This window comes from Salvia miltiorrhiza, chromosome 8, assembly GCF_028751815.1.
Source record: "Salvia miltiorrhiza cultivar Shanhuang (shh) chromosome 8, IMPLAD_Smil_shh, whole genome shotgun sequence".
Lineage (NCBI taxonomy): Eukaryota > Viridiplantae > Streptophyta > Magnoliopsida > Lamiales > Lamiaceae > Salvia > Salvia miltiorrhiza.
The window spans coordinates 5,338,964-5,355,805 of NC_080394.1; the positions used below are offsets into that span (position 1 = coordinate 5,338,964).

Consider the following 16,842-nt stretch of genomic DNA (forward strand, 5'->3'; position numbering starts at 1 on the left):
AATAACTTTTCCTTTAAAGTCATGAATAATAAACCAACCCCAGACTGCATACCCTGCTTTCGGAACACAACATCCACATCAACGCGTAGCACCGGCGGAGACCAAAAATGTGATCCCTCCTCCGGCAGAATGCGAGAGACATAAAGCATGTTCATCATCATGATCCAAGCCATCATCATCACTAGAAGGTAAATCTTCTGGTGGTTCATAGTCTTCATCTTCACTCTCATCACTGGCCACTAACCAATCATTATAGTGGTCACATAAAGCCTGTTCATCATCATGATCCTCATCCTTATCATTCCCATTTTTCTGCTCAATTAACTTACCATTGCCCTTCTTATCACTAACAGTCTGCACTACATTAACATGTAATTTAGACTTACCCTTATCAGTCTTCCCACAATTATTATGAACAACTAAATGATCCTTACCCTTGCCATTCTTATCACTAACAGTATGCACTTCATCAACATGTAATTGAGACTTACCCTTATCATTCAATCCTTTTCCAACTTTGGTACCCACAATATACAGGTTCAATACATTGGTCTTAACAGAAATTGTGGCCAACCAATCCTTTACCTCTTTATCAGATATTATTTCCACATAATCATCATTCTGAGTCCTATACCACAGTTTTGAATAACTATTGGACCCTATGTTTTCCTCTAACTCGATTTCATCAAAATATCCAAACATATCTCTATTTAACTTCGTTTTTCATTCAACTGTTCCACCTAAATAGGTATCTTTACCACCCAACTTCATAAAATGGCCACCATGATGTGATAAAATATAGAAAGTATCACTGCAAATGAACAAAAAAGAACTTTTTCTCAGCCATGCAAAAAAAAAAAAACAAGTTTTTATTGACTTAAGTGAAGAACACTTAAAAAATGGTTAAAAGGGCCTACCTTTGAGACATTTTTTGAACCCTATGCGGTCCCAGATGCCACCTTCAATCTGACACTGCAATTCTTTATTATCTCAACCAAATCCCACCCACAGCCCTCGAAGAACAGCGGCAGGTCGTGACTCTTGGACTCTTGAACCTTTTCCCGCTTATATTAAGGTAATGTTAGGGTTAAAGTGTAAATGACTAAATGGGGGTAATTTTTGGTGGTAAATACAAGACACTGATGAAACGACGTCGTTGTAACTTAAACGACGTATAGTAAAGCTTTAATAAAAGCAACGTCGTGTGATTTATCGTTCCGGCAATGCCACCTTGGAATGTCGGCTGCCAAGTCATGCCAACTCAGCTTTAAGTATGCCGCGTATGATCGCCGGGGGAAAAAATCAAACAAATTACTTCGATGATGCATTTACTCGCTAAATTTAAAAGTCGTGATATATTCCTGAATTTGTGAATTTCTCGTGAATTTAGCGGCAATTAAACCTTTAATCTAATAGTACTACTATCGAAGAATGATGATAAAGTAGAATTTCTTTCCAAGTTTTATATTCACTTAATACCCTAATTTTTGTATGTGCCGCTCTCACTTTCCCCAATCTCTCAAACTCTGCAAATTAAGAATCTGTCGCGTCCACTTGCATTGTCGTCTCCAACTCGCACTGTCAACTCCCTCAAGGCTCAATGACTTCATCTAAGCCACACGTAATCACCGTCTATTTGTTGTTTTCACTATTTCCCAGGCTTTCTGTCGTCCAACGATAGCCGCCCCCAGTCCTCGCCGGCTCGCCCCATCTCCTTCAATCGACGCCAAAAGTGCAGTAAGGCGACAACCTATTAGGGTGTATTCGAAGTTTGATTTTTCTTTTTCGACTTACTGTAATAAAGGAATAAGGAAGCACTTATCAAAGTAGATTTGCAGAACAGAATGTGTGTTCACTTTTCAAAATACATTTTTATTTCAAAGAAATATTTTTTTTAAACAAACTAAAGTTTTCAGTAAGAATTTAGAAGAATACTACCATTCAAAAACTATTGAAGATTTTATCAAAGAAATAAAAGAAGTTTTAAAGATATAAAAGAGAATTACAGTTGTAAAATGGAGTATAACAATATGAAGATGGAAAAATTAGGAACTAAGTATCCTCTATAGAGGATCAACAATTAGCTGATTCAAATTTCGAATTTGAGCTCCACAAATTGGAGCCAAAACTCAGCCTTTGAAGTTACTAGTACAGCCATCCGTGCGATGCACGGCGAAATCGAAATTAAATGATATATTTAAATAAAAATATATAAATAGTAAACAGAAATAAAATATAATATATAAATGCAAAATATGATTTAAAAATAAAATACTAATTACTCAATAAAATTTTGAAATAAAAAATGTAATTTTCAATTATGTATAAAGTGTAATGATAATTATAGTTATTAAATTATTTTAAATTATTTGATAATGAAAATTAATATTACACATTATCATTATAGAGTATTTCACATAATAATAATAAATAAATATTTTTATTCACAAACATAAATAAAAAGTTGAAAAATTTTAACAAAGAAAAAGAAAATAAAATATTTTAAAAATTTAGTAACCTATTCGTTTGAAATTCATTTTTGATCATTTTTATACCATATTAAAGATCTTCTGATGAATTTAAGTTTAAGATGCACATTGAATATTTTTTTATAAAGTAAATTTGATCATGTTTAGAAAAGAATTAAAATTATAAAAAAAGAGAAAAAAAATAGTTAAAAAATTGATGGGAGAAGAGAGATAAAAATTAGAGGGAGAAAACTCCTCTTCTATATATTATATAGATTACCTAATAGATAAAACAATTTTTAATAACCATTGGATAATTGGATGCTAATTTATTATATTATTTATTATATTTGGGTAATAGGTAAGTAATCTCAGCTAATTCCTATTTCAGTTTTTGGGCCAAAATTCTTCTTGTTGGCCAGTGTTAGGCCCACTAGATAGTGGCTATGCAGCCTCGCGTCTCATTATTCCTTTCCTCTCAGGACTGGTCCTGAGAATAATGAGGTCCTGGGTAAAATTATAAAAATGGGCCCTCAATATAATAGCGCATCAATATATTAAAAAATAAAATTTCCATTACTTATATAAAAATGACTTTATCTAGTAAAAATACAAAATGACTTTATCTAGTAAAAAATTTTACTTGCAAAATTATCTATGAGATCGTTCAAATCCATGTCTTAATCTCTTTTTCTATATATAACTAGTATTACTCTCGTGCGATGCACGACAAACAAAATTATATTTTTTAGAATATTATATTTAGAAAATAAAATTTGATAAGTTACTTATATTATTATATAAAAAATAGCTCTAATAAAGATAATAGCATTAAAATGAAGATAAAATCATCTTATAATTATAATTACAAGCATATAAAATGAATGACCAAGATCTTGACAAAACATTTTTAACTAACGATTATTATTATCTATTTAAAAAATTTCCACCAAAATATCTAGATATTTTTCTTTCAAATTTTCTATTAGTTTTGAAAGGATTTTTGGAACTTTTAATTACTTTTTACTGATTTGCATTTCATAATATATTTTTTTGAGACGTTAATTGACTGTAAATCCACAAACTATTAGTGAATTTTGCTATTTTTTCAACTATATAAAGTTGCAATATAAATACATAAACTTTAACTCATTCCGGAATTTTCCCTGAATTTTAATTTCGTTCATACATGACAAAATTAATATATACACATTATATTAAAATAACTTATACAAAATTTCTACTGAAATATACACAGTACAAATATATATATATGTATATATTTATATTTATATTTAATGAATATATAGTTTAATTTTAAAATTTGTATTTTGATAACATTAACAAATACAACCTAGCAAAGATGAAATTTAAAATTTGCCATGATCAAGGATCATAACATTTTAAAATTTGTTTAATTTATTTTGTTTTTTTTTTATATTTTCACTATATAATGCAATTACAAAGATTAAACTTATATTTGTTCATTTTAGAACTCTTTAGCTTAAAATATAAATTTGTAGATAAATAATTATATATATATACATATATATATATATATATATCTCTTAAAAATAGAATTTCTAATATGATTTACATTTATTAATTTTTTAGTACGTTTTTTGTATGAATTTATTATTATTATTATTATTATTATTATTATTATTATTATTATTATTATTATTATTATTATTATTATTATTATTATCTTGTGTAGACGAAATTGATAAAAAAAAATAGAAACAAAAAATTATTCCCAAAAATAGTAAGGTGATTTTTGGCAGGAGAACATAACTTACTATTTTTGAAAGTGATTGAGCTTATTGTCAAATCATTCAATCTCTATAGAGACATTGACCATATCAAATACGTTTTCAACGATTTTAAAATTGAGAAGCTCCGTCCGTTTAGTATAACAGTAAGACACAGTAACTGACACTGTCAGCATAATTTTATATTTCGATTTGAACTTTAAAGATTTTATATAATATAAATTTGACAATAAGTTATATTGCCCAATATTTTTTAGTATATATAAAGTCTATAATTAATGAAATATATTTAAAATTTTGGGCCCTCAAAATTATGTTACAAAATTATCATCAAATTAATTTGAAAATGATTTTAAATTTTTGACAATAAATTATATTATCTAAATTTTTTAGTATACATAAAACAAATAATTAATGGAATATATTAAAAAATTGGGCCCTCAATTTTTTGGGCCCTGGCCATCGCCCACCATGCCTGACCGCCCACAGGCCCGGCCCTGTAGTTCCTCTCTTTTTGGTTCCCCGAATTGAATTTAGGGTTAGGTTTTTCAAAATCTCTCGATTCCTCGGAAATTTCATTCAGCAATGGGGAGGAGAGGGAGTTCGAAAGCGGCGATAATGGAGGAATATTCGTCGTCGGAAGAAGACAGAAGAAAGCGGAAATCCCCAATTGAAGCGGCGAGCGATGACGATGACGCCGAGGCCAACGAAGATCTCAGTCTCAAAATCGTTCAGAAATCCATGCGGCGAGCAGCTAAGAATGATCCCTGGGGAGACGGCGTAGCGGAAGTAGTTGAGAATTTGAAGGAAGAGCGGAGTAAGAGAGAGAAGAAGAAGAAGAGGAGAAAGAGCAAGGAAGTTGAGCTTCCTGGAGATGCCGTAAGCATTGAGTCGAACTTGCTTTATTTGAAAGTTGTTTACTGGTTAGTTATTGAAGTTCGCGTTTAGCCACTTATTCAAGTAATTTTGTGCCATGTTGTCAGGTAACGAATGAGATAGATGCGGGTTTTAAAGATTTCTGCGGAGAATTGTTTCTGGTATTATGATCAGTTAACTTCACCATTAGAGATTTTATATGCCGATTATGATTCATATTTCTATTCATACAATGGGGAATTATTACACTGTTGGATATATGTCCTCTGATTTAATTGGGTGGTTGTAATAGTTTTATTTTCTGCTTTCAGATGTAACTACGTTAGGAATTGTAAAATGTATGTTCTGTCAAAAGGGTAATGCTGAATCTAAGCTTCTCTTCTGCCTTTTAAATTCTTTAGGTGGATGATGTCAAGGAGAAAGATAAACCAGAGATTGACAACACTGCCGAGGTTGCTAGTATAGCTGTCGAAACCAATCCTGTTGAAGTGTCAGATAATGCTGTCCTGAGGAAACTTCTCGTGAGTTTAAGTAACTTGTGCACAAGCATTTGAGATGAGCGACTAGTCGCTTATGATTGTTTTTGTGATCTCAGCGGGGGCCGAGGTACTTTGATCCTCCTGATAACAGTTGGGGGGCATGCTATAATTGTGGCGAAGAGGGTCACACGACTGTCAACTGTACTTCAGCTAGGCGAAAGAAACCTTGCTTTGTTTGTGGGAGTTTTGAACATAATGCAAAACAATGTTCTAAGGTATATACTCAAGAAAACTGCTGCACAATTTTTTTTACTGTTCCTGGGTGATAAGAGCAGACTTATTTGCACTGTACGTTATGAGAAACAATCTTTCTTTATTATCTGGATTATTTAATTGATATTCTGTGGTCAGGGATATGATAAGAAGTGCATGTACTTTCTTTCCCATTTGATTAGTTAACTTAATTCCTAGCTCTTGTTATTGTCCATTTTGAAATGGCATTTGTTTCATAAAGAAATGTTAATCTTTTTGAAGTGCATGTCCATTTTGAAATGGCATTTGCGTTCCGTCAATTCCCTAAAGTATGCCATCTCTCTTCACATCAGTATTGTCTATTTGTTGATATAGCATCTAGTTAATTTCATTGTGTAATATGAAAAATCTTTTTATGGTTTGGCAGTCTACATTGATTTTTTTAATAGACGCATTGCATTTTCTTGTAAACAAATTGAATAAGAATATAGAGAAAATCCAGTCGTAACTAGTAAGAAACTTGTGGAAAATAGAAAATCTTATAGTTATAACCTATATGTTAATACTCATTCCTGGTAATGAGAAATTACTAGAAAATATTAGAGTATCTTGTGTTTTTTTTTGGTTGGCCAAAAATAAATAAAATAAATACAACATTTTGAATTTGGTAAAAGTAAACATAACAAGTTTCCATTTATTGGTTCAATGTAAAAGAGAATTTGGGAATTTAGTTTTTAAAACGGAAGTTCAATTTGAGTCAGCTTGGTTTTGTAATTTATGCTAATGATTTTTGTGCCTTAAAGAAATCGTGTCTTTGGAAGGATGATTTCTATCTCCTTTATTGCACAGGGGCGAGATTGCTTTATCTGCAAGCAACAAGGTCACCGTGCTAAAGATTGCCCTGAGAGGTACAAGAGTTCAAAGATATGTCTAAAATGTGGAGATTTAGGGCATGAAATGTTCTCGTGTAGGAATGACTATTGCCCAGATGATTTGAAGGTTCTTTTTTTTTTTTGGGAGATGCTTTACTACATTATTATTATTGTTGTTTTATCTTCACAGATTTGACTATACCTGAGTGCTCTGCAGGAAATACAATGTTATGTTTGTGGAACATATGGCCATCTTTGTTGTAAAGATTATGGCGATCCTGGACCCAAAGCATTTTCTTGTTATAGATGTGGTCTCTCCGGCCATACGGGTTTGGTGAGTTTGATATAGATTCTATGCGTTCTTGGTCAGATAAAAAACATCATTGATTAAATACGAAGGCATACTGATACATGCTTGTATCTTCTTTTGCAGTAGAAGCTTTTATAGTGTGACGTATGAACAATAGTTGGCTTTTGCTTATTATGAAACATTCTAGGATCCATTCACTAGCTGCTTTTGTTTGTTGCCATTTATGTTGGAACCTGAAGAATTTTACATTTGTTATTACTGCCGTGTGTGTCAAGCGCACACCTATATATGATTTTTTGGTTTTAGCTTCAGCGAATTCCATTTCTAAAGTAGTTTCTGATTTGTTCAGGCTTGCTCTGGCTTTCATAGCCGTTGGGATACAAATGATAAAGCACCTGATAGTTCATGCTACAAGTGCGGCATAGTAGGACATTTTGCACGCGAATGCACCAGCTCAATGAAGGTGCGTCACTGTGTTCCCTTTAGACTTTCTTACAGTCTTGACACTTCAGCATAACTTTCGATAATTAAAATTGGTGAAATCTGTTTGCTTATACTGTCTTCGTAATAATTGGTTGAGCTTGCTTCAATGACACTGAGTTTCTGGGTAATTTGACCAGGCTAGTAAGAGAAACCGTGAACCATCAACACCCAAGCACAAATCTCCCAAAAAGAAGAGGGATCATTTGGAGACCCGGTCCGCCTCACATGATATTGGAAAGGCATGGAAAGGGAAGAAATCCAAGGGCATTGAATTTTATTCCGCTGCAAAACCAAAGCATAAAGGTGGTTGGATTACTGAAGACCCCGGAGATTATCATAGCAGTAAAAGCCAAGATAATTACTGGAGATCCCCAGCTACCCCAAGAGATAGAAAATCTAGGAATCCCTATTCAAATGGTGATTATGCATCAAGTTCTCATTCTTCTAAAAGGCCTAGAAAGATCAATTTTAATGATTCTCCATCAAACGGGTCAAATAGGTATCATCAGCGTAGATATACGGCATCAAGATTCGGCAATAATAGCAACGGTTATGGTGGCGTGGGAAGAAACGATGATTGGTGGTAAATTTTTTTATTTCAAGGAGGTGTGTGCGGGACTATCAGATGCCGTCCTAGGCCTTGCACGGGGATGTTTAAGCAGTCACGAGCAGCTGATGCCGGAGGTTTTTGTACCCCCTCTGCAAGACATTATATACAGGAGTATGCTGAAAAGTGGCAATTAGGCTTGTGGAAATGGAATATTGCATACTTACCGTCTGCCGTGAAGCCAAAGCATGGCCCTCCTTAGATACACAGGATAATGTTGCCCACTTTTCAGTTAATTATCTTTCGGTAATTTGCATTTTGTTGTGTTTGTGTTTTTTTTATATAGATCATTCTTCTTTCCTTCACCCAACTGGGTATGTAATCTGTAATTTTGAAACGTGTTACAATTTCTCCATGTGTTATAATTTTATATCTTATGTTACCGGATTTCCTTGACTTGTTTCATACCTTCGAAAAATCCTGCGGAATCCGTGGTGTCTTCTGCTACAGAATAAGTTAGGTTCATCGAATTTTAGTATGCAAGAATGGTATGGCGATTCCTGTGTATGTTTTTTTCTAATAGGAGAAAGCTTATTCTTGAAGGAATGCTCATTTCTATGAATATGAGATTAGTTATTCCTCCCTTTATAGTATTGTTCAATGTTCATTTCTAATTATTCAAAATTAAATTATGCTGCAGAATTATAGGGCTGATGTGTGTAGTCAATATTGTTAAAATCGTAGAGATAATAATAATAATAATAATAATAATAATAATAATAAATCATAAGTGTTGTTTATAAGATAATGAAAAAATAAGTTGAGATAGAATAATTTATTGTTTTGGGAGCTTATAAGCCGTTAAACATCTTATAAGTTGTTTTGAAGGAGCTTATAAGTTCAGCCAAATCAAATGAGACTCAATGTCTCACTTTAAATTTTATTTATTTTCTTATATTTTATTTTTCAATTTAAATTTTATATGCTTTTGTTTAATTGTGTGATTATTAATTTGGGTTTATTACATCAAATTAGGGTATACAATTATTTTATATCATTTAATTTCACTTTTATTATTAGCTAATAATAAGTTGACAAATTGAAAGTCACGCTATATATTTTCCAAAAAATATAATTTTTTTCAAATAAAAATAAAGTATAATTCATAGTATTATAATAAAATTTATTTTTATAAAAAATATTTTTAAAAATAATAGATATACGAGTGAGACATAGTGGCACACCGAATCTCATCTCCAGCCAAACACCCTCTCAATTTTATTATTTGTGGAAATATACCATTTATTATGGGACAGCTCAAAATAAAATATAGACCACTTTTACTTTTGACGGAACGGGGAGAGAGAAAGAATTTGTTAATCCAAAAAAAAAAAAAATTAATTTAAAATAGCCAGATCTTGATGGCAATGGTGTAAGGTAGAGGCGTTAATACTGATGAGACGATCATAACATTCTGAAGCTTAGAGATTGGCTGTCATTTCCAACATCAAGAAATATTTGAGTTGCGTTTGATGGTGTCATTTTTCAACCTAAGGAAATACTATCTTAATTTTATAGACACAAAAACAGTGTAAAATGAAAATAAAATTGATTTGTTGCTATGAATGATTGTATTGTAACGTCTATTGTTATTGATTGATTGAAAAATGCCAATCTATCACTATACTTACCTACTCAAATCCTTGGAGTTGGTTAAATCACTATACTTACCTACTCAAATCCTTGGAGTTGATAATTAAGTAAGCTAGAAAGAGTAAGAAATTAGGTAAAATAAAGAAAAGTTGTGGTGTCATTTTCTACATGAGGGAATGCATTAGCATTTAATTAGCTAGGAGTGTAAATGCGTGAGGTGATAAACGCATTTATGCAAAGCTCGATTTAGGCAGCGTGGTCTTAAAAGTCACAAGTGACGGCTGTGAATTTTGAATATATATATATTTCAGCACCCATTGATGGCTTAATTTATAAGAGGAAAATGGAGAAAAGAGATGAGTGTGGTGTCGTGTTTGAGGTGAACGGCGAGAGATTTGCGGTGGCCGAAGTTGATCCCTCCACCACTTTGCTCGACTTCTTGCGCTCCGCCACTCCTTTCAAGGGAAGGGTATTACCTACACCTTGGGCAATGCCCATCGTTGCTAGGATTGTGACACATGGCACTATTCCAACTCCTTTTTTCATTAATAACAAATCAACCCCTTATATTTTTATAAAATAACAAATACCCCATTACAATTTTTAGCATAGACAGAATACTCTTAAAAACATAAAATCATGCAATTAAACAAAATATGGCCCAACATGCTTCCGTAACACTTCAAAATAAATCTTAAATTAAACCAATATTATACCTTTGTCGACTGGTCTTCTTCAGGAGTCAGTCTTGTTGCGTTTTACGGCTCGTCTGCCTCCCCGGCACGCACCAACCACACACTCGCAAGTGATGGTTGCAACCCTTCTCCTTCACTAAGTGTCGACTAAATACTTTGTTGGAAAATTAAAGAAAATATTTTTACTAACCCGGAATAGTTGGACAAAACAAAGTGTTTATAGAGGAATTATATAATAATTAATTTATTTAATAAAATAATCCCCAAAGGAGGAGACTAACTTGTTTAGCTACTCATAGTAGCTAATACTTGTGTACATAAAATAAAAAGGAAACTAAACTAAAACGAAAAACTTTGAAAACAAGAATTAAAAAAAAATTACAAGAGATAATTTCTAGAGAGAGGAAGTGGTGTGTGAAAATGTTGTGAATTTTCTGATGCCATTCTTCACTCCAGAGCTTGGTTTATATAGAGGTCTGGATCCCTCTATTATTGCTTGGTGGTTGGCCTCGGATACTTTCTTCGTGGCCAGCTTGCTTGAAATTGACAGCCACCTTCTTTTGTTGGCCATTATTGCCGACACTTGTTGGTGTTGTCACATGTGCTGGGCCCTTGCTTTATCGCTTTGTGATAATGCAGGTAGGGGCCGACTGCTTTCTTTCCACTCACATCTGTCCTGAAGCGCTGAGTGGTCCTCTTGTCATTCCACCCACTTTTGTCGTTTCTTTTGTGGGTGCGATCCTCGCTGTGAATCACATGATTCACTCTGCTCTGTCGGCCACCTTACTTTTTTAGTGCCCGAGGGGTCCTCCCTTTTGGGGTCTGATGCTTGTCGTGTTCATCAGACCGGAACCTCCTTCTATCTGGTTTCGGGAAGAAACCTTTACCGAATTCTGGTTCCTTCTGCGACGAACATTGGTCGCAGATTTTCTCGATCCACTGGCCCGAATGAGCCATGTTACAGAATTTGCGACGAGTTTCTTTGCTCCCCGCGATCTTGTTGTCCCAAATTGTTTGCCGTTTTTTCTCGAAAGATTTTTCGGCAAACTCGGTTGTTGTTCCTGTCATCGTGTTGACCAGGAACGTTCCCAGATCTGAACTCTGAAAGAATTTAAACCTGGACTTCATTTTGTCCATCTCTGTGAGACAGACCCAAAGACCCCATGCTCGTCTCGTGGAGATTTGATCCTCCGTAAATGTTGAGGCGATTGGGACTTGAAAATCAGGAACTTTGATCCGGTTCAAGGCTCCTGTATCTGTTCTCCGAAGCTTGATGAAATGAAAAGCTTCATAGACTCCTTTTCCGACGGGTTCTGGAGCTGCACTGAAGAAGTATAGTTCCAGAACATCTCCCCGTTTAAGGGACTCGTTGTTCTCCCAGGCTTCAAACACCGTTCTCTGGATCCACTTGGGTAGACCCTTGATTTCGTTGAAGGCTGGAGCAGTGGTATAAACTGAGGCCAAAGCCCCAAACTCATACCATTCCTTGATGTGATTTGGATTGGCTCCCGGAGTTGTCCAAATCCTAGGGTATCTCCCTGCAACATCAACCCGGCAATTTCCCGGATTAATGCCCTTTCTCGTGATGAGTTTCTCCCACCTGTCTTGGTACATCTGCCAGGAAGGAGAAATATCAATAAAATTAGTATCAACCTTAACTTGGCCTGTCATGGGCCTAAGATTGATCTCTTCATCTTTTACCCCAGATGCGGAGGGTTGACATGTTGATTCAGGGTGTGACCCCTTAACAACATCTTTTCCTCGAGCGTCCGGCTGTAAAGCCATTCTCTCAGGACTTGTGCTAGGGGTACTTGAATCCCCTGCTACAGGTAATCCGCCCTGTACGGAAAGCATTGCTTTAGCCCGGTTTTCACGGACAACGCGCAAGAGCGGCCTGCTGAGTACTTCCTGAAGATTGAACATCTTCATGAAGCAATCATCGATTTGGTTGGATACTTGGGCTTCGTCAGCCGCTTGTATCTTTCCAGCTTGTTTAGTGTGTAGTACACACTTCTGCCATTCTTGTTGTAGCAGCTCTAGACTTGCAAAGAGCTGCCCCTGTATTGCCTCGATGGCCTCCACTTCAGGGAGCTCCATCCCTTGTAAGGAAATCTGCAAGAACATTCTGATCAGATTTCAAAACGACAATATCATAATCATAATATTGACATTCGGCTTGCCATCTAAGCAATCTAGATTTTTCAGGCTTAGATTCAATCTTTTTTGTTAAGAAAGCTTTAACGTTAGTGTTATCTACTTTCAAAACAAATTTCTTAGCCAGTAAGAAAAGCGGTCATTTTTTAAACGCCTTTCGCACTGCAAAGAATTCCTTTTCGTTGATGTGCCATCGCACAGCTTCGTCATCGGAAAAGAGACCGCTACAGTATCTGCAATGTTCTTCTCCATAGGGGGTGATCTTTGTGAGCACGGCTGCCCACCAGAAATCACTTGCGTCTGTATAGAGGACAAGGTCATCCTCATCTTGTGGTATTGAAAGTTTTGGGAGATTTTTACAAATCTCTTTTAACTTCTTCATACCCTCCCGATGCTCCTCTTTCCATATGAATGGAACATCTTTCTTCAGTAATGGACTGAAGACTTTCCGATACTCTGCAAGATTTTTGATGAACATTCCTGCAAAGTTAACAACTCCGAGAAAACTTTGGAGCTGCTTCTTTTCCTTGAGATCCTCCGGAAATCCCTGGACTTTTTCCACAATATGATCTTGTAGAATTATCCCAGATTCATCGATCTCGATCCCCAGAAACTCCATCTTCTGGGTGGCTATGACTGCCTTCTTTTCTGACAGCACTAGTCCTTCTTGTTGACAAACATCCGCAAAGATCTCCAGATGCCTGACATGTTCATGAATGTTTTTTGATGCAATAAGGATATCATCAATGTAAACAAACATAAACGAAGAATAATCTTTGAAGAGATTATCCATCTTCCTTTGGAATATCTGAGGCGCATTGGCTAGCCCCATTGGCATGACATTCCAGACATAATGTCCTTGTGGAGTTGAGAAGGCTGTGAACTTCTTACTCCCTTCCTCCATGCGAATCTGGTAGAAACCTGATTTGCAATCAAACTTCGAGAATACCTTTGCACTTCTGATGCAGTTGATGAGGTGTTCTCTGCTTGGGATGAAGTATCCGTCAAACTCAAGAATGTCATTAATTCCTTTGTAATTAATAACCAATCTTGGTTTTCCTCGTTTGATCTCCCCATGATTTCTCACCAGAAATCCAGGACTGCTGTAGGGCGATCTCCCTGGTTCGATCAGCTTCAAATCAAGATGTTCCTTGATTATTTCCCTTATATCCTGTTGATCTTGAGTATTCATCAGGATAGGTCTGTATCTAACGAACTCATGCTCCTTTCCAGTTTTAACTTTCAAGGTTGCTCTGAGCTGGTTCTTGTCCCACCATGCCAAAGGATCCTCATGGTAACACTTCTGGATTCTCCTTTTGACGTCGGCAATGGACACCTGTTCTTCTTCCTTGATATCTTGGTGTGATATCAGGGAGACTTTGAGGATTTGAATTTCCTCTTCGGAGAGATTTGGGAATCCCTCAGTTCTGCATTTGAGCAAAACTTCTCCGAATCTCCTTTGATCCTTCATTTGGGGTCTCCGGAGTGATATCAGGGAGACTTTGAGGATTTGAATTTCCTCTTCGGAGAGATTTGGGAATCCCTCAGTTCTGCATTTGAGCAAAACTTCTCCGAATCTCCTTTGATCCTTCATTTGGGGTCTCCGGAGTCTGCCATCATCACCACGCTTGCTGCGGAATTTGATTGGCATCGAACGATGAAAAGCTCCATTGAGCCTTTGCACAATGATCTTGTGGTCACAATTGGTCGTGAACACTAGCCTCCTGGCTTCATTGTCTTGAATATACCGCTTGAAGCTTTGCAGAAAATTATTTCCGAATAATATATCTGCTCCGGTATCATGGAAATAAATTGGTGGAGTTTTGACCTTGTACCAAGGTGTCTGTCCTGCTCCGCCTATCAATATTTCTGTTTGTTTTACTCCTTTTGATAAGAGTAGAATCTTCTTGGAGAAATCCCTTCCTGCAATTCGAGGTAGATCTTCTTCCACTTCTGTTGGAAAGACTCCTCGTTTTGCTGTACAGATTCCTGCTCCTGAATCCACATAAGCAGCAAAATATTCTGCTTTGAATTCTTCATATAACATCCCCACCGAGATGTATATCGAGAATGGACTTGTCATTGGATCATCACTCTTTGGCGTCCAATGGTGATCTCCATTCCTCCTGCTTTCCATGACCATGGTTTGTATTTGTCAAGGAAATTTCGTCCTAAGAACAGGACATCCGCTTCTTGTCCGGCTTGGCCTTCGGTCTGGATTTCAAAACCTCCAACCTCCAGAGTTCCGATGTATCGGTTGTCCCCTGGATTCGCCAAATAATACAACATGCTACAAGGAAACTTGTTTTCCATGCATGTTGTATCAATTCTTGTGGAAACCTGTCTCCATCCTTCGGGGCATTTGAATTTGACCCTCATGTCTAGGACTGGTGTTTCCTGGATCGCCCTTCTTTCATAGGAATGAGAGAAACTCCTTGTTATAGGCCCTGAAGTTAGCCTATTTCCTTGGAATGATAGCCTGGGTGTTCCCAGTCTGAGACTCTGGGTATGGCTCAGCACCGGTTTGTCTCCCACATCGATGTCGATTTCCCTGACTTGGGGAATTTCCACTCGGTTTGGAGGGGCTGCCTTGGCTACTTCTTTGAATATTTCTGGAATTTCAATAAATTCTTTTCCCAGAAATAACTCCGTATGATGGGAATTTGATAAGGCATACGAGACTTGATAAGTCAGTGAGTATGGCCTATTTCCATCTGTCATGTACTCCTTCTTTTTGTAGTCCTGATAAAGAGTCAGGGCTCGGCTGAAGGATGAATCTTGTAGATTATAAGCGATCTGTGGGTAGAACTCGGTTATAATCTTCTTGGCATAGAGATTGCCTGAAAAAGCTCCAATAACTGATTCTCTGGCATCTCTGACCCTTTTATCGCAAAGTGCGACGTCAATTGGTTGGTCTGTCCCTGGGAATAGGGAAGATTTGAGTACCAATTGAATTGCTCCAATATGAATCCATTTCATCGTACTTGCGACTTCTGGCTTCATTTTCTTGAGATCCTTCCTAATATCTTCGGCTGGAACCAGCTGGATTTCCACCTGGTTGCTTGTGATCTCAATTGGAAGCGCCGTTTCTTGGCTTGTGACGCCAAAATAGACATGATGCTTCCTTTTGGTTGGAATCAAGCTATTTAAAACCCGATTCAATCTCCCGTTAGAAAACCCTTGGTATGTTTGAACCTCTTCGGTTTCCTTCTTGAGTTTTTTCACGAGCTGCTTCACCACTTCTTTTTGTGGAATCAGGAAATGGCTGGTAAATCCACTCTGATCCTCCTTCTGGGTGTGGTGGACCTCGTGATCTTCTTTAGTCTGACTCGTCTCCGGTTGATCCATCGGTCATCTCTGAATCCTCAGAACTAAAGATCTCTTCCTGTTCATATATACTCTCATCAGAGGATATATCTTCGAATTGATACACGGGTATCAATTTCTGGTGGTAGATAGCATCTTCGATATCCGGGGTGGATTCGAATCTTTTTATCTTCCTTTTCTCGTTGTCTGGGCAATTGGTTGAAATATGCCCCTTTGCCCCGCACGACCAGCAGTTGCAATCTTTGAAACTTTCATTTGCTTTGGCTTGGGTACGCCTGAAAGTTTTCCTCACCGGGATTCTCTTTTGATTTGAGAATCGGTTTCTTGATGGTCCGCTCCGTTGGCCTGATTTGTAGGAGCGTGCCTTCTGTCTGGTCCACATAGTTCTTGGCTTCCAAGAACTCCTTCTGGACTTTCTTTCATAGGGTTGGTACCTATGTTTCTTTTGGCTCCTCTTTTGATACAACAACTCAGCACCAATCTCTGTTGGAAGATCAATGTTGTCGCACATCAATGGGGATCTTTTGTTGAGTCTCCTCAATCTCTTGAGATTCCTCTGGTCCGCTGCCTTCTGGCACCATTCGGAAAGCTTCTTGTGGACATAAGACATCCTTCTTGAAGCGCTATCAAGTGGATATACTCCTGGTGAAACATACTCCTTGATGAGCATCTCTCTCCATGGACTTGGAAATTTTGGAAAAAATAGGTCCATGGCCGTCTGATCTTCCACTTCCCCCATATGAACATACAGGGTATAAAGGCGCAGAAATTCATCGAGAGCTTTTGGCTCCAGCACCATCAATCTCAGATTGTGAAGTGCCTGTTGATATTTCTTGCGTTTCTCCTCGGCGGATCCTTCGAAAAAACCCATTCCCAAGAAATGGATTTTAATCTGTTTAGTAATCTCCTTGATGATGTCATACATGGATGTACCACTAAACATTTCTTCCCTTA

General features: G+C 36.6%; 2 protein-coding genes across 3 annotated transcripts in view; one reads left to right on the forward strand and one right to left on the reverse strand.

Annotated features, from left to right (window-relative positions):
* Window positions 1-16,842, reverse strand: part of LOC131000296 (single-stranded DNA-binding protein, mitochondrial-like) — a 130,013-nt gene that overhangs the window by 97,729 nt on the left and 15,442 nt on the right. The window lies entirely within an intron of this gene.
* LOC131000288 (protein AIR2-like) lies at window positions 4,696-8,506 on the forward strand. 2 transcript variants are annotated; one of them, XM_057926122.1, is made up of 8 exons: window positions 4,696-5,119; window positions 5,224-5,277; window positions 5,518-5,637; window positions 5,712-5,870; window positions 6,697-6,846; window positions 6,937-7,053; window positions 7,379-7,492; window positions 7,650-8,506. In XM_057926122.1, the coding sequence occupies exons 1-8, from the start codon at window positions 4,826-4,828 to the stop codon at window positions 8,097-8,099; spliced, it is 1,458 nt and encodes a 485-aa protein (XP_057782105.1). In that variant the 5' UTR covers window positions 4,696-4,825; the 3' UTR covers window positions 8,100-8,506. The 2 variants fall into 2 exon arrangements, with proteins under 2 accessions (XP_057782105.1, XP_057782106.1); XM_057926123.1 differs by lacking the exon at window positions 5,224-5,277.